The sequence below is a fragment of the Hippopotamus amphibius genome, chromosome 1 (assembly GCF_030028045.1).
Source record: "Hippopotamus amphibius kiboko isolate mHipAmp2 chromosome 1, mHipAmp2.hap2, whole genome shotgun sequence".
In the NCBI taxonomy this organism is placed as follows: Eukaryota; Metazoa; Chordata; class Mammalia; order Artiodactyla; family Hippopotamidae; genus Hippopotamus; species Hippopotamus amphibius.
Genome location: NC_080186.1, coordinates 234412333 through 234436245, shown reverse-complemented (window position 1 = coordinate 234436245; position 23913 = coordinate 234412333). Strand labels below are relative to the sequence as shown.

Below are 23913 nucleotides of genomic sequence, written 5' to 3'. Positions count from 1 at the left end.
TATAACTATGGTTTTTAGTATCCCTATGGAATGAATCACAACTGGTTTATTCTAAGGAATCTCTCACTCTTTGTAGAATGAATGTGTCATAGTACTTTGATTAATTGAGGGCTGCTGTGCACAGACAGATCAATGTCTTCTTTTATTAGCAATGCAATTAAAAAAAATCTACACATTAAAAATTGATGGACTTGACAACATCTTGATCTTAGAGTTATAAGCACTTACATATTTAATGTTAACAATTCAGCTATATGTGATTATCCAGAAATTGATATTTTTCTAGGTCTTTTCCCAGTCACATTTATCTTTTTTTAAACCATGGACATTAACTTAACCTATTTAAAATAATTCTTTACTGGAAAGCAATCCAGGAAAAGGGCCATAAGTCCTCCACAAAACATACTTTCAATGATTTTTAACCTGAGATGACTGAAAGAATATCTTTTAATTTCTAAAAGTATAAAGTATTTTTGATAGTCTTACTGTGGTATACTTGACATACAATAAAGCACACATACTTAAAGTATACAATTTTATAAATTTTTACAAATGTTTGCATCTACGAAACCATCACCACAATCAAGATAATAACCGTATCCATCACCCTCCCAAATTTTCTCATGACCCTTTTAATCCCGTCACCCTTTGTCTCCTGTCCCTATACCCTAGGCAATCACTGAAATACTTTCTGTCACTAAATATTAGTTTGCATTTTCTTGAATGTTATATAAACAGGATACAAGTTTATTCCAGTATGGGAATACTACTCACATGCCCCATTTTGTCTGGCTTCTTTCACTCCACAGAATTATTTCAAGATTCATCCATGTTGTGGCATGTGCCAATAGTTCATTATTTTTTTATTGCTAAATACCATTTCATTGTATGGATATACCACAGTTTGTTTATCCATTCACCAACTGATGACATTTGGATTGTTTCCAGTTTTGTACTATTACAAATAATGTTGCTGTGAACATTTATGTACAGGATTTTGTGTAAATACAAGTTTTCATTTCTCCTAAGAGTGGAATGGCTTATTAGATTGGTTTGCATTTACCTTAGGAGCCTGCCACACTGTTCTCCAAAGTGGTTGTATCATCTTACATCTCTACTGGCAGTGAATGAGTTCCAGTTCTACATCCTTGCCAACACTTGATATAGTCAGGCTTTTTAATTTTAAACATTTTAATATGGGTGTGGTGATTTTAATCTGTATTTCCCTAATGACTAATAACACTAAGCGTCTTTACATGTGCTTATTTACCCTCTTTATATTTTCTTTAGATGATGTATCTATTCGAATTTCTTGCCCATTTCTTAAGAGTATTGTTTCTTTTATTATTAAATTCTCAATATTCTCTATATATTCTGGATTGAAGTTCTTCATCAGATATATGATTTCCAAACAAACTTACCGAGCCTATGACTTGTCTTTTCACTAGCAGTGTCTTTCAAAAAGAAGTCTAAGTATTATAAAATCCAACATACCAATTTTCTTTTTATGGGTTATGCTTTTCGTGTCTTATCTAAGAAATCTCTGCAGAACCCAAGGTCACAAAGATTTTTCTGTGTTTTCTTCTAGAAGTTGATTAGGTTTAGGTCTCATATTTAGGTCTAGGATCCATTTTGATTTAAATTTTTGTGCATGATATAAGGTTCAAGTACTTTTAAATCTTGTGTCATATGTCATTAGTTTTGTCTATTTGCTATTAATTTCTAATCTTAATGGATTTTGGTCAGAAAACACATTATTTATGGTTATGCATGTAAAAATTTCATGTATATTTCAAAAGAACATGTATTTTCTATTTGAGTATAAAATTATATAATTTTCAATTAGGTCAAGTTTGTTAATTGGCTATTTAAAAGCTTTCCATGCTTTTTTTTACTTGATCTGGTACCTTCTAAATAAAGTATGGCTAAATTCTTCTACTAATTATGGATCTGCTGACTTTTTCTTACATTTCTTACCTTTTTCTTACTTTTAGAATTATGTAGTTACATTTGTTAAGGTCAATACTTACTTTAATATATCAATATAAAATATCTTTATTCTCATTTATGTTCTTTGCTTTGAATTTCATTTCATTTCATCTGATACTAATATTGCTCCCAGTATTTTCTTTTCAATGGCCCCTTTTAAGGGTATTTTTTCTATCACTTTCTTTTTACCTTACTGCATCTTTTTATTGTAGAAGTATCTCTCATCATCAGATACAGCTGAATATTTTATACTCAGTGTTTTTATGTCACCCATATTATAAATGGGGAATTTAATCTATTTACAGTTATTGCAATTACTAATGAATATACAGGTGTTTTCTATTTATCATAACTTTTTGTTCATTATTTTGTTTTGTTATTTTTTACCCATTCTTCCATTTTGCTGAATTTATCAAATCTTCTTTGCTTTCTATCCTTGGAGTGAATTTATTTCTTAAATTAAAAAAAAAAGTTCTCATGAAAAAAATTCACACAATACTATAAAGCAAAAATTCTACTTGAACCTAGTAAACTCTCACTCCATTCTCTAAGACAACTTATTACATTAGCTGAATATATAACCTTTCAGACAGTTTCAAAAAAAATATTTATGTATATCTCATCCTTCTATTGTTATAGTGTTAATTTTTAATTAATTTTTAAATATATAAATTTTTTAAAAGTATACAATTTTAGACTAATTTTTAAAGATATATATTTAAACTTCAATTCTTCTTTTGTCAATTATAACCTTACTCTAAATATGTAAAGAATATGCTTTAGTGGTTCTTTTTCTTTACCTGACTCTGCCATCTCCCACGCTGAAATCAGAAATAATGCTACTTTATTGTGTGTTTCTGTGATGACAATGAATGGTTTCTCTTCACAATATGTCTAGGTGGGTCTTTTCTTGGCACTCAGAGGACTCACTAAATCTCAGTACTCTTTTTCACATTAGAGGCTCTTTTTCTACTCTTTTCTACTATATTATTTTATTCTCTCCGGTTTCTCTTTACTCTCCTTTCAGTAGGGCTCTTCATAGAGGGATGCTGGAACTTCTGTAACTATTCCCTTTGTCTCTTACATTTTCTTTCATACTTACAAGGTATTCCTTTCAGAAGGCATCCTGAGGACATTCCCTTGTTCAATCCTTAGTTTCACTAATTTACATCTGAGTTATATCAACTGACATTTTCATTTAAAATTTTTAAGTCAAATGTTAATTTCCCAAGTTCTGTGTTACATTCCTTTTCATAAATACAACACCTTCCTCCATTTCTCTGAACGTCTTCTTCTGATCACCTCTAGGTCCTCGGACATCTTTGCTTCTGACTCTTGATTGGTGTCTCTCTTTCATGGTGTCGGCTTTCCTCATAATGTGCTGTGTCGTGACTATATGCTTATCCTTTGTCTGAAAAGCTGTTTGCCAGTTCTTTTGTTTACCGTTGCCTGTTCCCAGTGATTAACAGGGACAGACAAGTGGCTTGTCTCCCTGGTGTGTGGGCTTTCTAACCCTCCTGGCAGTCAGTACAGTACTGGAGCACTGCCCCGCCTGAGTCTAGCACCCACACTCAAGGATTTAGTTTGTGGGTAAACACAGCTGCTATCCACTACCTAACACAAGCAGAAAAGGAAAATAAAGGCATAGCTCCAAATGTAAAGCCCCAATTAATAACTCTGATAAGCTCCCTGAGTAATAATCCTGATGAATTCCCCTTCCATTTCATGTTTCCACTGTCTGTACCTTGAGCTCTGTCTTGCTTTCCTTTCTCTATTATAGAGTTAAATCTATCTTTGTTATAGATTTAATTTATTGTTTGTTTTCTGATATTTTTATCATTTCATGAGATTTTGGTGAGGGAGGGAGAATAGACAGTAAAAAAAAAAATCAACCTTCAATTTTCAATCATAAGAGGTTCTCAAAACTGTATTAAAAATAATAAACTTTATATGATAAATTCTTCACATTATTACCTCTCACAACGCCATAAATATCAGTAAATTTCAAGATGAAAATGATCAAGCATCACCAATAGAGTTTTTAGACAATACTCTGGATCTTAAAAAATCAAAAGCAACAAATTTGTGACACCTCAAAAACAAATGTAACCAGTTCTATTTCATCTGGCTCCAGCATATGTCAGAGAATCAATCCAGTCTGATAAGTGATAAATAGCTATACACATATTACCTCTTCAATAACTGTCAAGTTTCTATTCCAGTTATAGGAATCTAGTGAAGCTATCTAATTTTTCTAAGAACTTCCACAATTGTTATGGCCAACATCACTCTCCCAACAAAATATCCAAAGAAATGGGCTCAGAGGAAGGAGAGAGGGAGGGAGGGGTGTGTGTATGACAGAGCAGAAAGTGTATCCTTGGGGCCCAGCATGTAGTTAGTATCCATTAACTATTCACGGAAATGAATTCAACAACAACAACAAAGCATTTGCCTCTGAAGGATCTAACAGTACTCTAGCGTCTTGAGGCATAACTTGGCAAATTTCCCTGCAGCTTAGAACTATGGATATATTTTATACAACATACAACAAACCCTTAAGATTATGTTGTGCTTTTCAATTCTTCGTAATTTCACAGTCTCGTATGGTAAATACCAGTATTGAGCACAACTAGGATCATACAGAAAGGACAAAAAAGACATGACAGAGGACAAGACAGTCTAGGAACAGATGGGGCAAAAGTCAAAGAGGTGACAGTAGGCTTGGTGTATGCTGTACAAGCCTGAACCAAGCCCCCTGTCACCTCCATGACTTTCATCTCATCTGTTCCTTTCCCTAGACCGTCTTTCTGAGATGTCCTGTCCTTTCTGTATGATACTAATTGCATGCTGTACTGTTATAGGACTTCCCATACCAGACTACAATGCTTCTCAAAGTAAAGATCACCATGATAGCAAGTTGGTTAAGTTACTATTAGTTACTTGTTATCTTATGGATGTCGGTCTGCGTCACACTACCCCCCCACACACAAAACTTTGAGATTTATTAAAATCCTACTGTACAAAAAATAAAAGCAAATAACTGACAAAGTCAGGGATAAAAGAAAACAGAGGAAATTACAGCCCTGCATAGTCGTTACAGACTGGCTCTCTCTGGTCCCCAGAGGCTGATGTGAAGTAGATGCTGTAAGTTTTTATATAAAAAATAAGCCAGTTATGCTATACCAAAGAGGAGCAGAGTTATCAGCATCTTCAGCTGCTAGAAAAGCAAGCAGCGTTGGAGAAGTTAAATGCCTTGCCCAATGTCCCCTGGCTTGTTTTGTTAGAGGAAAATACTAGCCTCTTGACTTCCAGGGCTGTTGCTGCAATATCACACTGAAACCCAATACACACTGAAGATTAGTTGCTATTATGGCAACCCCTGGGAGAAACAGAAATACCTATTCCCCTGTGAGTGATAAGAAGTTAAGCTAAGAACCCAACACAAATGTTCTGTGAGGAAGCTGGGTAGAGTGAGAAGATATGAAATGACCTGATTGCCCCTGAAGAGGAAACAGTGGTGAGGCAGCAACCTCAGAGACACATGAGATCCCTACTGCCAGGCGGGTGGGAGGTTTAAAAGTCCAGGACTCTAATTTCTAGAACATTCTACATATACATAGAGTCTTAGAAGAAGCAAATCGTTATGTGCTATACTAAACTATGACTGGGAAGACAGATTTTAAAAATTCTCCTAGGGCACTTCTCCAGAAGAAAACAAAAATTAAGGTCAGGTCTACATCAGCCAGTAACAGACTTCTGGGCCCCTAGATTCATTTATTTGGCTCTGCTGACTGTTTGGCTCCGTTTTCCCTTAGCAAGTGTAAAAAACGCTTGAACACCACCACCCTGGGATCCTGTTCAACCAATTCAGATAGCTGTGGCCTTTCAACTCACATCCAAGTGACTTGGCTTTATACCAATATCATTTCCCCTCGTAGAGCCTAAGCCTAAGTGAGAAAGTACACAGCTCAGAGAGCCAGGAGTTAACTGGCTGTTCCCAGTCCAGAAAGCTCTGGTTCTTTTCCTAGATAAGGAAACAATACTATATCAAGATGTTTCGATCATTCAATATTACATATCACACTGGATCCACACTATAAAAAGAGAATTAGTGGGAATACAACTGTCTATTCTTCAAGTACCTCTCTCAAGGCGCTTAGGCAATTGAACTTTTCTTCTCCAGCCCAATCCCTTGGGAAATAAATAGCAATGATTTATTAAAACTTACATTTTACAGATAAGAAAACAACAACAAGAAGTTCAAATGCAGAGGGGGACAGAGTGTCTTGAGGCTACACTCTACTTGCTGAACCACATTTCTTCCTTATAATTATACAACAGACACAGAAATGCACATCTACGCGTCTGTAGCTGACTGTCACTCAGCTCACAGCACGGTCCTAAGGTATTCTGTGGACCTGGCCACACTTGGGCCCCCACTCTGTGCTGCCATGTTCCTTTGCCAGGGTCACAGTTTCTTGCCTCTTCTCCCATAGAAACCCATATGGAGATGTCTAAAACAGTTGATGAACGGCAAGTCGCTTTCTCCTATATCAGCAAAGAATCTAGGCAATTCTACTTGTCCCTTACAGCAATGTGGCCATAATAACCTCTTCAAGTCTGTCTGCCTATACTTATTCTTTTTCTAATATACAATCGATTTACTGGTTTAAATTGTCATGACTGCTCCTCTGTCTTTGTTGTACAGCATGACCCTCAGAGCCAGTGAGAACATTAAATGCATAGGTCTTTAGTTGCATTATGCTTTTAATAGGAGGCGGCAGTGGCCATACAGAGGGACTAATCATAGCATGCAAAGGACAGTAAGAATGCATCAGATAAAAACCAGAGCTATTGTTCCCTCCAAAGTAAGTTTTAATAAAAGTTTCTGAAGGAAGAAAGCTTTATTTTGCCGAAAGACATCACATGGCCTGGGTACAAAAAGCAGAAATTACAAGAAGCAGGCAGCAGTGCCCCCTGGGTTGCCTGTTAAGAAGCCTGCTCTGTACTGTTTCTGGAGAAATTAAGAAATGCAGGTAACCTGGACAGGTTAAGAGCCCCCGAAGATAACTAGCAGGAAACAAAGAAACAGCACCTTTCCCTGTGAGGAGGCGTATTCCTCCAGGCAAACAAAGAGACAGGACAGAGTCAACATCTGTTTCATATAACAGCTTGGCTGCTGAAAGAAGCAACCTTTAAAAAATGGCTTAGCTGACAATCCTCAAAAATCATTCAGTCACTGTTGCATGGGCTGAAGTAAATGGGCAAATGAACACAACTTGCACTTTCCATACTACCCTCACCGCCTTCATCTGAAGAAAAGAACGTGCAAACAAAAATCCTCAGGAACTTCCCTTCTGATTGACAACCAGCAGCAATGAATACTGAAGTGTAAAAGGCAGCTGACTGCTTTTTAGCTTTTCTTTGCCTTTCCCAAAGTCAACTGGGAAGACAAGACTGCCAGAGAGTATATTGGGTGGGGACGGTGGCTGGGAGAGGGGGTGGGGAAACAGTTCAGACCTAACACATTAGAATATTAAGGGAAGAAAACAAGTCATTTGGCAAAACCAACCCCAGTTCCAGAACTCAGTTTGAGAAAGAAAAAAGAACACAATGATGGATGCTGATCAGTAACTGGGAACAAACCAAACGTGGTTAGAGATGAAATTTTCCTCTCTGGATTCTATCAATTTGTAAATGAAATTTCAAAATCAAAAGAGGGCCATCTATGAATACAGAAACATCTGTTTGTAAATTTAAGAACTGGACATTTCTAAGATGAAAAACTAGCAGCGCTGTGATGTCACAGAAGTGTGACCATTGCTTACAACTCAGTTAAATGCCAGATGCATCACTTACCTTAGTAGTGTGGTTAAAATACATAAGCCAGAAAGAATGAAAGCAATTAAGAGGTGCTATGACAGGTAAGAGATTTTTCAGGTGGATTCTGAAAACAGAAGGAAAGGAGATTAGGTGGAAAGGGACAAAAACATTTACTACTAACGTGTGTAGTGATAAAAAAAAATATGCTGCACAGCTAACCAAGTCCCGGCGGGGGGAAAGATCACCTTGTCTAGGAGGAAGAGAGGCATGACCACAAAAAGAAAAAGCAATCAGTATGTGATCTGTGTTATTTTCAGAGACCTTGGGGGAAAAAAGGCTTTACTGAAAGGTGTTTTTGCAGGGTATGCAGGAGTGAGGGTATAATTATAATAAAAGTAAATCTTCCAAAAATGTTAGCTACGGGCCTGGCGGTCTCTAAGTACTTGACCTACATTAACTAATTTAGTCCTTACAAGGATTATATGATGTAGGGAGTATTATTACTACGTTTTACAGAAAAGGAAACAGAGATACAGGAAAGTGGACTTGCCAGGAACCATACAGAATGACTGGGCTTTGAAACAAGTCACCAGGAGGAAGGAAAATCCTTTGAAAGATTAATCTTTCTGTCTATCCAGGATCCTGCTCAGTGTCTTGCACAACATCCAGAAAAATAAAAATAATAGAGCAAGACAAGCAGAGTAATTAAAGCTAAAAGAGAAAGGATTTAGTTTCAAAGACAAAAACCAAAAACCAAAAACAAAAACCTTCCCAAATTAAAGAATATGCAGGGGAAAAAAAGTTCATTGAGCAATACTACAGAATGTCCTTTGTCGAGATCAGAACTAACACTCAGCCTTGCTTGATGATATTAAAAAAAAAAAAAAAAAATCCCTGGGGCTTCCCTGGTGGCACAGTGGTTAAGAATCTGCCTACCAATGCCAGGGACATGGGTTCAATCCCTTGTCAGGGAAGATCCCACATGCCACTGAGCAACTAAGCCTGTGCACCACAACTACTGAGCCTGTGCTCTAGAGCCCGTGAGCCACAACTATTCAGCCTACGTGCCACAATTACTGAAGCCACGTGCCCTAGAGCCCGTGCTCTGCAACAAGAGAAGCCACTACAATGAGAGGCCCTGCACACCGCACCGAAGAGTAGCCCCACTCACTGCAACTAGAGAAAGCCCACGCACAGCAACAAAGACCAAACGCAGCCAATAAATAAAAATAAATAAATTTTTAAAAAATTTATGCATATGTGCATATGTCCACTCTTTAAAAAAAAATCCCTTCAAGTATGGAAGGGATTAACCTAGAAATTTGTTTTAGGCCTATAAGAAGTAATATTTGGCTTTAATCAAGGAGAGGAGTTAAGTACACGTCAAGAGTCTCCCCTTGTGTCTATCAGCCAGTCTATTCAGGGACTATGTTTGTCTTGACACTATGTAACTACCACCAGTTTCTAGAACTCAGCCTGAGCATACAACATGTACTCAGTAAATACTTGTTGACTGAATTAGAAAAAATAAAAGAATATGAAAATGGCACGTTTATGGAAGATTCCATAAGTTTTGGAAACTATCTAGAATAAGGTAAGACTCCGCTTCAGAAGGTATTCTTGAAGAAATCAGAAGAGGGAAGCATGACTACAGCACTGGGGTCAGAACCATAACTGAAGGAGAGTTTGACTTGAAAGACCTCTAAGGAAGAACCTACTGGACAGCACAGGCAACTCTACTCAATGCTCTGTAATGATCTGTATGGGGATAGTATCTAAAAAAAGAGTGGAAATATGTATATGTACAAGTGATTCACTTTTCTGTACAGCAGAAACAGTGCAAATCAACTATACTCCAATAAAAATTAATTTAAAAATAAAAATAATAAAAGACCTCTAATTAAAGAGATTAAGACAGAAAAATGAATGATAAAGGCAGCTGCAATAATTAAGGATGATGTCCTAGAAGTTTTCAGCAGAGAGCGAGATGTTCATGTTTAATCAATGCAGTGTTAATGAAAATAATAACAACATGTGAAGACTTCAGACTGTTCATATAATAATGATAAAAGCAGCAGCAGACAACGCATGGGAGCACTTCTCTCATGCTGGGTACTGGGTAGAATGCTTTATGTATAGAGTACGCGGGTTAAGTGCACACCTCCTTCTCCAAATAACTTTGATCAAGCCACGTGATCTATATCTACGTGTCCTGCGTCTCATTATCTGTGAGATAATAATAGCATCAACTCTCTAGGCATGAAGTTGCAAAGATTAAATAAGAATGTGTGGGGAGAGAAAATATAAGAAATTTGAGAGTTCTAATTTCACATAAAGACAGGAGTCATGAGTACAGCCTGATGTGTATGACAGGTGAGCTGAGGAGAGCAAGTCATTCTCAAAACAGTGAAACAGGACTCATGCCTCATGCCACTGGGTGGGACTAACTACATCTTTGTGTCATCCCTTACCTTATATTTACTTTCCCCTTAATTTCATCATTTTCAAAAATTAATTTCAAATATTTGTTTTCATGAATGTCTCTATTAATGAGCCATGAGTCCCTTGAAGACAGGAGATGTGTTTTAAATTTTTCGTTTATTCCCAGCCCCTAGAATCATGCTTGACACACAAATAATTGTGCCAGGATGATTGCATGACCAGTGGGAAAAGACCACGTGAGAAAACTGATGTGAATGAGATTGACAGGAACTTGAGGAGGAAGACGTAAGAGACACCCTCATAAAAGCGAAAATTGGTAAGAACATAGAATTATTTCCATATATAACACAAATTATGTAGTACATATACACAAACACACAAACATCCATCAGCATGTGTGCACACACAGTTTGTTATTAGGATCTACCAAAAGTGACTTTCAACTGATTTCACTCCATTAGTCATTGTTATTTCATCCTAAACCATTTCTTCCTACCAGATAAGGAATACAAGTTCATGCCTCTTCCTGTTTTGAAGAAGTGAGAAATGTAACATAAGGTTGGGAAGGGAGTCATGGGGAGAGTCCTGGAAGCATCTGAAAAGGGCAGAAGGAGGAATCAGAAGGGAGGAACAGGGGCCGTGCCAGTCTTGAGAATGCACCCTAACACAAGCAGAACTTTCTGCACAGTCTGTGGTCTGCGCTCAGCGCAGTTCGGGCGCGTAGTATCGGCCTGCCTTTACACCCATCTTCTTGACTTTCTCCCTTGATTTCAGAAGTTTCCCCTGGATTGACAGCCTGATTAAACTTTGATTAACCTGTCTTCTGAGTTAACTCTCTACTGGAAAATAACTGTTTCACATCTTCACACACTGATTTTAAAATTCTCAACTCATTCCTCTTGAACTTAGAAAATTCTTGGGTCAAGGAACGTGCTCTCAAACAATTTGATTTTAGGAGGTCATAATTCTCCCTAAATGCCACATATCTCATATTGGGATGAGTCTTTTGGTATATAAGATTTATTTTAAATCCTAGGAAAGCCATACTCTGTGTTAGTCTACGTTTCATGCATTCTTGGGTGAGAGGTGACCTAGGGCCCAGTCCTACCCCATGCAGAGTAGGTCCTCAAAAAATATTTGTCAAATAAAGGAATTAGTGAGTGAAAAGTCAAGGACTGAACTCCCTTCATCGCTTGCCTCTGAGCACACAACACATGATACACAATCAGATTCTACTCAGAAAATCACCTTCTCCTTGAGATAGTCTCTCAACTGAAAACAGCTATTAAAATTCCTGGATAGAAGAATCTGTGCTTAAGCTAGGAAATGGCTCTTCAATACCACCTGCCAAACGCCATACATCACCAGCCTGAAACTAATGTATGGGTCCCCATCCCTGAAGCTCTATCTTGCACCTACATCTCTCAAGTATTATACCACAGAAGAGGCACAAACTAAAGCATTTCCACCAAACTCCACAGTATCTACTCCACTGTAATTTCCATGCCAGCAACTGCCACGGCACACACAGTTCTTTCAGCAAAATTAAACCTGGCTTGGGAGCAGAAGGATTCCCACCTTAGACACCCCATCCTTTTATTTGATCTCTTGAATTGTACTAGTTTTCAATGGCACAGAGTCAAGATTATAGTAAATTCCTTGATGTATTTGCTTTTTGAAAATTGTTCAGATACATTCATTATTTATATCATCCAACTAAACATTAACAATAAACACCTTGTCAATTAATCAACAGTTTTGCATACCTGGAGAGTATTGAATAAAAACTTTGCATCTAGCCTAGTAATAATACAATTACTAAGTATCAAGCATATTTAAAAATAATAGAATCCTCAAGTCATTCATTTTGACTCCATGGATGTTTACACTATGTTCTCTGAATCCACAAAGTAATATTAAAATATTCAATCTAAAAGAAGAGTCTTAAAATTTTTGCATAGAAAAGTTATTCTATTACAAGAACATTCATGTTTTATAATTTTTGCAGTCAAAATGACAAGACCAACATCAAAGAAAAACCAGAATTTATCAACCATGGTTGATTCTAAATATTAATGCTATAAAAGTCAAAGGTAGCTATAAAACAGACTGACAAAAGAATACTTGTCCTGGATACAGCTCTTTAAAGCACACACCTGAAAGGATCAGCCAATACATCATTAGATTAAAAAAAGAAGGCATCCAACACTATTATGATGACATAAGGTTTGTGTTTCAATTCCATGAATCTAAAAATAGGTCACAGGATGAGCTTTAAAAAAAACAGGGTAAGGTCAATATCACAAAGTGGTTAAAGAGATGGAAGAGAACTTTCTTCTAAGTCATTAAACTCACCAATATTATCCTAAACTGCAGAGCACTTACCATTTTCCTATGCCATTAGAGAATTTAGTAGGTTCACTGAATTGACTGATTTCTTTGTTAACCTATTTACATGGGTTAAGACCCTGACTGACATAAAACACAACCAAAAAAATCCCAGACACAGAGTGTAATGAAAGACTGAGTGATGTATAGTTTGGGGTACAGCCTAGCCAATAAATGTGCTTGACCAGCAAAGAACCTATTGGTAAAGATTTATTATCGGAACAAATACATTCTAAAAAGATCTAATACAATAAAACCTGCAGTATGAATACAAACTGCTCTAAAATACAGTTCTTTGCCCTGCATAGTGTATAGCTTATTTTTCTATGATTACATGAAAACTCTTTTCATTCTTTTCATTGAAGAATAAATTTCATTAGATAAGTGAAGCCAAAGAGTATAGTGTATGAAATGGCACTAGTAGCGTAGTTCTTTAATCCACACAAAAGGAAACAAAGTTTATGTTATTCAGAACTCTTCAACTACCTTTAAAATATATATAAAGAAAACAAAATATTTCTAGGAAATGTATCATCTAGAGAAAAGGTAAAAATGAATCACCTCCTAGAATACATCATCATGATGTCTTAATTACATGTAACACATTAATAAAAGCTTAGTAAAAGTTAAAACCAGACATAGAAATGATTTTAAATGATATACCTCCAAGTTCTTTTACATTCAAGATGGCATTCTGGAATGGCACTGCTTTTATACTAAAACCTACAATTAGAAAACAAAAAAGAAAGAATTAGCAACTTAACTTTTAAAAATGTATAAGATGCTCAAATGCTCTTTTTTAGGCAAATTAAGAGTTATTTTTTCATAGCTCACATTTACACCAGAAACACATAATTTCCAAGATAAATTGATAAACCAGTATTATCTTCTATCATTTTGCAAAACAGTTGTATGTTACCCCAAAATATAACCCTTTTCTTCAAAATATTGCCTCATTCTTTAATACATAATGCCACTTTGTAAATTTTATCAGTTGTGAGAAAGACACTTGGAAGTATAGAGAAACTTTAAAGAAAATTTTAAATCTATCAGGATCTTTGCGTCTAATTCCTAAGATTAATCTTCCCTCACATATAACTTAGCAACAACCCTAGAGACTAAGGTATCAAAATTATAACCATCTTATATTGGAATTACATAGTACTTATGTTAGTGTTCTCTTTCAAGGACATCGTTAAAGCCATCCATAAATTCTTCTTAAAAGTACAATCATAATTACCCATTTATGCATTTTATAATGCATGTAATAAATGACTTCTATTATAAAAGTACATTCAGAATATAGGCTATGATTAACTCTGTATTTAGGACTTAATTACCATCACCTAAGGCAATTGACTCTGCTGTAACATATATGAGTGTGCATTTACCTATATGCAGTCACACACACAAATATATACACTAAATATTTCTGAAATGATCCACAAGAAACTGGAACACATAACGACTCTTGGGAGAACTGGGTATCTGGAGGTCTTAAATAGGAGAGAGATTCTTTTGTTTCATTTGAATGTTTTGCATATACAGGTACTTCTGTTTCAATTAAAAGCCCAACTAATTTTTAAAAGTTAATTTTTTCAGTAATTTCTGAAGACCCAATCAATTTAAGGTTTTAAGCTTTATTTGATACGTACAACTACAAGATAAATAAGACACAGTCCCCTTTTTAAGAAATTATCAACAGGGTGAAAGTGAAAACATACAAATACTTCCACTGAAGCAAGTTACGATGGATGCCTCAAAAGGCATAAATGAGGCAATATAAAGTATCTTTCTAAGAACAATTCTTTTACATGGTTGTGCTTGCTTTACTTTATAAAAAAGCAAGTTAATATGTGCCTTATTATACTCCAGCCTATTATTATTATTACTATTTTTAATTTATTTTTATTTTTTTGGCTGCGTTGGATCTTCATTGCTATGCACGGGCTTTCTCTAGTTGCGACGAGTGGGGGCTACTCTTCGTTGTGGTGCATGGGCTTCTGGTGCAGTGGCTTCTGTTGTTGCAGACCACGGGCTCTAGGCACGTGGGCTTCAGTAGTTGTGGCACACGGGCTCAGTAGTTGTGGCTCGTGGGCTCTAGAGTGCAGGGTCAGTAGTGGTGGGGCAGGGCTTCGTTGCTCCATGGCATGTGGGATCTTCCCGGACCAGGGATCGAACCCACGTCCCCTGCATTGGCAGGCGGATTCTTAACCACTGCACCACTGGGGAAGTCTTACTCCAGCATGTTACCACGTCTCTGTTGTATACTGTCCTGGAGCTTTAAGATTTTATATATTACCTTCTACTTAAGGCAGTGAATATCATGTAATGGTTAAGAAGTGACTTTGGAGTCAGACAGACCTAGGTTTTTAGGTTTTAATAAGCTCTATGACTGTGGGCAACCTACCAGCCTTGGCTTTCATCGTCTGTAAGCTGGGAATGATAGCATCTACGTCACAAGTTGTTATGAGGATGAGACAATGCATATATTATCTGTGTCACAGTGCCTGGTACAGGTAGCACAGAATACAAGACTGCCGACATTACATTTCAATGGATGCCATGTTGTTGTTGATTTAATCGTCAGGTATACATCTTTTGCCGGCCTGAATATATTACAGACTCAAGACAGAAATCTTGGTGCTCATTTATTAATCTAAGTACTTAGCTGGAGCCATAAATATGATCACTGGATGAAAAGAACCTCTGTTGGAGTGATGGAAGTGTCAACAGTCGAAATTTGTTGTACAGGATGTAAACGTTCATTGGGCTCTCTGAGAATCTTCCAAAACACACCCTTCCTGTGTGGGTTTCACACAGACAGACACAGCGGGCACAGCACCATGACTGATGGTGCATGCAGTCACTGAGTCTTAGTAAAATAGCAGGAGGCGTAGGAGGCAGCCCCCCTGGCTGACGTACTGGCATATACCTGGGCCTGCAGGAAAGCCTCTCCAGGTGTCTGGCCTCTGGGAAATTAAGGAAACTCAGTGCCAATCACAATCTCCTGCTGGCACTCAAATCTGCCCAAAGGAGACTTGGATGCTTGGCTGTATCTACCTACTCACAGGGGTATTATGTGGATGAAAAGGCAATGATTGTGAAAGCCTGAAAACGAAAACCCTATGCAAGTGCTAAACAAGTTATTAGTGTTTAGGTTCAGGACAACCCAAGCATGGATTTTTCAGAGAAATGGGACAAACCCCAATTTTGAAAAAGAAACAGTTATGCAGCACATCAGCTATGTTTAATCTGCTTTGATTCTTAAAAGCTGACAATATGCAGGCACCCGGAGGAAAGTAGTATCTTTCTGGAAACCGCCACACCCATATGCGAAGTACAACTGTTGAAATTTATTGATCCAACAGGCAGATTATATGACGGTTCCCATCTTGAATCCTTGCACAGACTTCATAAGAAATTGACTACAAAAATGTCCTCCCATGTTCACTCTCAGCAAAGTAACCTAGCAGTGTTATCTACAGGCATATAAATGTTCCTGCAGAATACTCATAAATGTTTTCTCTTCACACAGAACATGTGTGGCTAGATTTATACTGCAAAGGTATATGCAGTCTTCCACGTTGCTGTCTTCGTATTATTTTTACAATATAGCTGTGGTAATTAATGTTCAGAGGCTGAAGTCCAGAAAATAAAAGAATGTACTCTTCATGGGAGAGAAACAATATTTTTCTATTTTAGTCATTCTGTTTGCAAGGTTTAAAAAGAATTAAAATGTAAAGATACATTCTCAGTTCACCAGAAGGGCAATCAAGAAGGGCAACCATCAGATCAACTGTATTTTATTCCTTTACATTGAGTTTGATGAGGTCAAGAGGGGAAATTAATATTTAGTAGAGTTATAAAGGTCAATCCATGAAAATACCTTTCTCAAACGGTTGCTTTGAGGAATAAAAAACACTGGATTGCATGGGCTCTACAGTGAGAGTGTCTGGGTTCAGATTCTGGCTCTACCATTATTAACTGACTGAGCAAGTTACTTAATTCCTCTATGTCTCAGTTTCCTCATCTGTAAGTGAAAACAGACAGTAATCAGTGTTATAAAGTGGTTTTTTTAATAAATAAAACTAAAAATTCAAAATATTAATGGTCATCAAATGACCACTGAATGCTTTCTCCCAATCAAAATCACGCGTGGCCTCAAGCTCAGATGTATTATGAAAGCAGTGGTAAAAATAAGAGTTGCTGAAGAAGCAATCAAAGACAAACACTCACTGAGGACTTCCACAAGCTAAATACCTGTGGTCCTCCTTAACGCTTCTTTCCTTCTCGGTCAATCCACCCACCATCAACACCTTTCAATTTCACCTGCTAAACAGTTCTCAGACATGCCTGCTTCTCTCCATCCTCACAGCACCACTCTGTCAAGCCACCAGCATCGCCATCTGGTGAGCCTTCTAACTAAACGCTGCACCTATTGCTGGCTTCCTCAACCATCCCCACACATGAGCAGACGTGACTGCCTGAGTGCACTTCTCTTTACACCATTCCCCTAGTTAAAAGGATCCGATAGCTTCTCACTACTCAGGGTATAGTTTGAAATACCTAACAAGGCCCTACTGGATCTAGTTCCTCTTCCCTTCTCTAGGCTTATGCTGTACCATTGCCTGCTCATTTGTATTCTTCAGTTCCTAAAACAAGCCGTGTTCCTTCAATCTCACGGCCTTTGCACCTGCGGCTCCGTAAGTGGCTGTTGTTTGCCTTTCTGGCAAACGTCATCCTTCAGGTGGTGTCTGAACTTCACTCCGGCAGGCAAGCCTTCTCTGGTGTTCTTGAAATAGGATTTTTGTTTTTTTTTTTTTGATCTGTGTACCTCTAGCACTCAGCACTTCTCCCACATGACTTTCACAGTTCCAACTATACATCAGTTTATTTATTTGTTTTATGTCTGTTCCCCAGCTACACTGAAAGGATCAGTAATGGAGCCCACAGTGTATGGTGTATCTTGTATGCCAGTGCTTGGTCATAATAGCATCTCAATATTTGTTTAAAGATCTGTTCTAAGGGTTTATATTTAGTCAGCCCTCCGTATCTGAGGGTTCTGCATCCACATATTGAACCAACTGCAGATCGAAAATATTTGGGGAAAAAAATTTCCAGAAAACTCCAAGAAGCAAAACTTGAATTTGCTGTGCCCAGACCATTTACATTGTATTAGGTATTATCAGTAATCTAGAGATGATTTGAAGCACACAGGAGGATGTGTGTAGGTTACATGCAAATACCGTATTTTTATACAGAGGACTTGAGCCTCCTCACATTTTGACATCCGTTGTAGGGGAGGGTGGTCATGGAACCAGTCCCCTCATATACCAAGGGACACCTGTACTTCTTAATTTAGCTGTCATGACACTCCTTAACTTAATGAAAAACTCTTCCACATCCCAACAAGATAATGGATTCATAATACTTTGTCCAGTGTCGAACTTAAAAACTGGTGGAGCTGACTGGAAAACACCCACATATACCTAATAAACCCACTAATTTATTTTCCCTCCTATTTATAAATAATCCAACAGAAGGAATCTATTTTGATTCTTGTGTTCTCAGGGCTATAGTACATTGCCTTCTTAATGGAATAAAAGTGTGAGTTTAGAGAGTACTCTTTTACAGACATTACTAATAAAATCAAGGATTTAGGAGGGGAGGGAAAATGTCCAACTGACTCAGCCATGACAGTGCGCTCACTCTGTTGCTTCTTCAAAAAAAATAAGGATCCTCTGATGCTCTTCGCAGGGAGTCAGTGAGCTGATGAAACAAGAGCACTGTCCTAGAAGTCCTATCACAGCTCTTAGACTCACCAGCCACATTTTTTCTTGACTTTGACTCTCTCATCTGCAAAATGAGTAGACTAGATTAGCTTTTTAAAGTTTCCTCTGATGTTAGGATTTCATTATTTATATTGAGCAAGGAGGAGGAAATAACAGTAACAACTGAGTCAATCATCAATGGCCTCCAGTGTTTGGCTGGGGTCCTCATGGGTAGGTCTCCCGACTCCATTCAAATAATTTGATGGCTGAAGCCTAAGTTACGTAGTCATTTTTTCCTGGCCTATTTAAGCTACATTAGTAAGACTGAAACCTCCCCTAAGATTTAACCCCACAAATTTTAATAAATATATGACTTAGTAACTCTTTGGGGAAATAATTGTTTGCATAGACTTTCAGTTTTTGTCTTTTAGTCCTTAAATCCAAAAAAGCCTGTGATACAAGGGAGATGGATTTGAAATTTTTTATGCAGGGAGAGTATTACTGGAATCGTAACAAAATTAGGTTTCGGAGGGAGGTTAGTCTATTTTTATTCATTGCGTGGAAAACATGAGTATTTTGCTTGGATCTACAGACCAACCTCCACCCTCCCCCTAGCCCCCGCAACACATACACATGTCTGCACACATGTACATAGATACTCGGTGTGTGCATCTGACATCCCTGAGTCGCTCTAAGAACTGCTAAAGGGAAAGACATTCCACAGACCTGGTAGCCTTGATTTGGACCAAGGACATGATTTATGCCAGGGTAGCTCTGTGATGTTTGGACAGTGGTTTAGTGAAATTCTTCTAAATATAATTTCAACATCATAAGAGGAAATTTACTCTACCAGTAGTTATAAAACACAATCCTTTAGCAGATATGAAATCTGACATTCTAACTTATTTCTTCTCAACATGTATGCAGCTAACACTAAAGTTATTTAAAATGCCTCAAATTTTCATAAACTTTTCTGTATTCCTTTCAAATTATCATAATTGTTTTCTATTTTAACTGACCGACACATCACTTCACAAATTTTCAAATGCAGTAATATATATCCCTAGAAGAGATTTTTCAAACTTTTTCAATTCCAAGTGTTCAATTTTCTCTAGATTGTTCTCCATCTTACAATATATTATCCTAAACCTCTGGACTCCATTCCCCTCGTTTAAAAAGAAAAAAAGTGAATATTGTATAATCTACAAGTTTACAACCCCTTTTATCAACAAATTCTTTGTACATATACAGTCAAGGAATTCACTCTGGACAAAGTTCACTTTTGTTTCTAGACCAAGGTGTACGCTACTCAACTTTTTCCCTCTATAGGCAAGACCTGCTCTTTGCAGGATTTCTTGGCCCTTTGAGTTTTGACAATTTAAGTATCTTTCAAAAATTATGTCAAAGTAAAAGACTGCTGAAGTTAACAATCCAATAAAGTTTGGATTTCTTCTACTTCTGAAGAAAAGGCAGACATTCTTGTATTGCGGAATTGGATGGACATACCCTTCTTATGACATGTTTTCATTTTAAGAAACTAATTCTCAATGTATCTTTTCAACTGTTCCAAACTCTTCCAATAAATATTTCATTTTTGATTGGCTTTATAAAATAAAAACATTATAAAACAGAGAAATAATTTAAGAGAATAAAATTTCACACATAATTCGACCATACGAACAAAGCCCATTGTTATTTTCTACATTTTTTTCCCCATTTTCAATTCAAACGTATAGTTTTGAAAGGTTTAATTTTCAAAATGGATGTAAATTTAACTTTCCTCTATAGAAGATTGTATGTGTTTTCCAACATATGATCATTTCAACTGATATACCACGATTTAATGAACAAACTCCCTTGATATAGGACATTTAAACTGCTTTAAAGTTTTAGTTATACAAAATGTTGCAAGGAATCACTTTGTTCATATAGTTTCTTTGAAATTACACGCTTAAAGTAAATTGTTAGTGACACGATTATTAGGCCAAGGGACGTAAACACGTTGGTAACCTTTAATTTATATAAATAACCGTTTTTCAAAAAAACAAAAGTGTGGGGGGCAGGGACACAACAGCAATCACAATGTCGCCAGTAATGCACGTGCGTGTCAAGGCCACCACAATCTTACCAGGGTTGGGACCTGTCGATACACACGTTTGGGTAAATTTGGGTATAAAATGAACATTTTCTTACTTATTTTCTAGTAAAGTTGCACTTCTGGTAAGGCTGAACCTTTCCATTTATTTGTTTGCCATTCATTCTTTTTATGAATGCCTCTTGTGGACTTAGCTTAGTTTATCAGTTAGATTCTAGATACTATTTGTGAAGTGACGGAATTCTCTAAATGGGACAGTCATAAACACTCTCCTGTAACATCTGATAGAAATATTTCTCAACAGCACTGCTTCTAGTTACACTTGTCTTCTTAATCTTAGCTTTCCAGTCATTCTACATTTTATATAGTCAGGGCCCTTGCTCGTGCACTTTGTACATCATCCTGCAGAGACCTCCTTCGGCTCTTCTCCCATCCACACACTGAATGTTCACACGCACATGTGGCTTTCTGACCTCCTCATTTCTTCCAGTTACCTTTTCTTGCCATTGGGTTTTGTCATCTATTTTAGGACCTTCCTTCTACCTCCTTTGTTGTTCTTCGGTTACATACACACACAACAAAAAGGACCCAGCAGTCGAGTCTGAACACACCAGTAATGTCTATCTGCAGCTCTGATGGGGACTGGGTTTTGTGGGTCCACTGATCACTGAAATCAGCCTGCTGGGTTCTCCGCTGCCTCCCCACCCCTCCTCTGTCACCACGAACTAGTTTCTCCCACCTCTTGCCCACCTTCATTAGCTACAGTGAACATACAGACTCAACCAACAAGCACCTTCCCCTTCTCTTCCATATCCTCACTTTACGCCTCATGCCCAACTCTGCTCTCCCTTTCTCATCACACAGCCCTTTCCCTGAATCGCAGAGAACCTCACCTTTGTTAAGGAAAGTCCTATTTAGGCTCCAACAGTTTCTTACATGCTTCTCCTTCCTCCTTATACTAGCAAACAGAGCTTTTCGTTCCCTCATCAGTGCCACCCAGGACAAGCTTTGCTTCCTTATAATGCTCTGTTGACCATACTCACCTCCTAGCAACTTCCCAGCTGGAGTAGTGACATCTGTTTCTAAGTGGACCTCTGTATCTCCATCTACCAACTTTCAGGGAATCTGCTTATCTATCTGAATGAATTCAGCACTTGGTTGACATGTGTCCACCACTCTATCTGCTCCTACTCTCACAAACAACATTCTCCAAACGAATGATCAAAGCTATCCACCAAATTTTCAGATCTCCAAAACTATCAAGTCTAAACTCACATTAGCTATCATTAATCTGTTGGTATAAAGTTGTAGATTCCATCAAGGTTTCTACATAGATGATCCTATCATCAGCAAACAAAGAAAGTTTTACTTATTCCTTTCCAATCTAGAAGCCTTTTATTTCTTTTTCTTATCTGGATGCACTGGCTAGAATCTCTACTACAATGTTGAACAGAAGTGGTGAGAACAGACGTCCATGTCTTATTCTTGATCAGACCAGGAATAAATTCTGTATTTTATCATTAAGTATGACAACAGCTACAGGGTTTTCATAGATAACCTTTAACAGTTGAGGAAACTGCCTTCTTTTGGTGAGAGTTTTTTTTTTTTTTTAAATCAGAAATCAATGTTTTTTGTTTGCATCTCTTGAGATGAGCACATGGTTTTCTTTTCTTAGTTTGTTGATACTGTAAATTAAATTTATTGATTTTTGAATGTGAAACCAACCCTGTAATCCTGGGATAAATGTTACTTATGGTCATGACATATTATCCTATTAATAATATACTACTTTAAGATTTGATTTGCTAGGTTTTTGTTTATATTTTTGGTATCTATGTTCATGAGGGATATGGCTCACAGTTTTCTCGTAATGTCTTTATCTGGTTTTGACATTAAATTTGCTGGTCTTATGGAAGGAGTTGGAAAATTCTCCCTCCTCTTCAATTTTCTGAAAGATATTGTACAGCAGTGCCATTATTTCTTTCAAATGTTTGATAGAATTCACCAGCGAAGCCAACCAAACTTCGAGTTCTTTTTTTTTTAAAGTATAATTTTGATTTCTTTAACAACTATACATCTGGGTTATCTATTTCTCCTTTTATTTTTTTAATTTATTTTATTTATTTATTTATTTATTTAATTGGTTGTGTTGGGTCTTTTTTTTGCTGTGTGTGGGCTTTTTCTTTTCTTTTTTTTTTTTTTAGTTGTGAGTGGGGGCTCCTCATTGCTGTGGCTTCTCTTGTTGTGGAGCACGGGCTCTAGGTGCGTGGGCTTCAGTAGTTGCAGCACATGGGCTCAATAGTTGCGGCTCACGGGCTCTAAAGCGCAGGCTCAGTAGTTGTGGCGCATGGGCTTAGTTGCTCCACGGCATGTGGGATCTTCTTGGAACAGGGATCAAACCTGTGTCCCCTGCATTGGCAGGCGGATTCTCAACCACTGCGCCACCTACGAAGCCCTTCTATTTCTTCTTGAAGGAGCTTTGATAATTTGTCTTTCAAGTAATTTGTCCATTTAAGTTGTCAAATTTATTGGTATAAAGTTGTTCATAATATTCTGTTATCCTTTTAAAATCTATAGACTCTATACTGATGTAACCTCTCTCATTCCTGACATGATAAATTAGTGTCATCTTTGATTTTTTTCCCCTGATCAGTTTGGCTGTTTTATAAGTTTTATTGATCTTCTCAAAGAACCAGCTTTTGATCTAATGAGTTTTCTCTATTGTTTTTCTATTCCACTGATTTCCACTTTGACCCCTATTATTTTTCTCTTGCTTACTTTGGGTTTAATCAGTCATTCTCTTTTAGTTCCTTATGGTGAAGGCTGAGGTCACTGATTTGAGGGACTTCTTTCCTAATCCAGCCATTTAGAGCTATGAATTTCCCTCACAGTCCTGCTTTAGAGATATCCCACAAATTCTGATGTGTTTTATTTTCATTCAGTGTAAAATACTTTACAATTTCTCTTTTGATTTCTTATTTGATCCATGGGTTATTCAGAAGTAGTTTAGTTTCCATATATTTGGGGACTTTGCCAGAGATGATCTTGTTATTGATTTCTAATTCAATTCCATGTTGCCTGACAACGTATTTGAATCCTTTTAAATTTATTGAAACTTGTTTTATGTCCTCAAATATGGTCTTATTTGGTAAATGTTCCACATGTACTTCAGAAGGCTCTCCTGCTGCTGTTGTGTAGAGGGTTCTATACATGTTAATCAGGTCAAGGTGGCTGATAGTGTTGTTGAAGCCTACTACCTCTTGGCTAATTTTCTTCCTAGGTGTTCTATCAATAATTGAGAGTACTGAAACCTCTGACTGTAACTGTGGGTTCTGTCAGTTTTTGCTATGTGTATCTTGAAGCTGTTATTATATACATAAATGTTTAGCATTGTTATGTCCT

At 37.2% G+C, this 23913-nt stretch overlaps 1 protein-coding gene across 8 annotated transcripts in view; it reads right to left on the bottom strand.

The window, feature by feature from the left end:
* Positions 1–23913, bottom strand: part of ARL15 (ADP ribosylation factor like GTPase 15) — a 401290-nt gene that overhangs the window by 228713 nt on the left and 148664 nt on the right. For all 8 annotated transcript variants that reach the window (XM_057743576.1, XM_057743594.1, XM_057743612.1 and 5 more), the window contains one exon: positions 13306–13365. In XM_057743576.1, coding sequence (XP_057599559.1) covers positions 13306–13365 — 60 coding nt within the window. The remainder of the gene's footprint in view (positions 1–13305; positions 13366–23913) is intronic.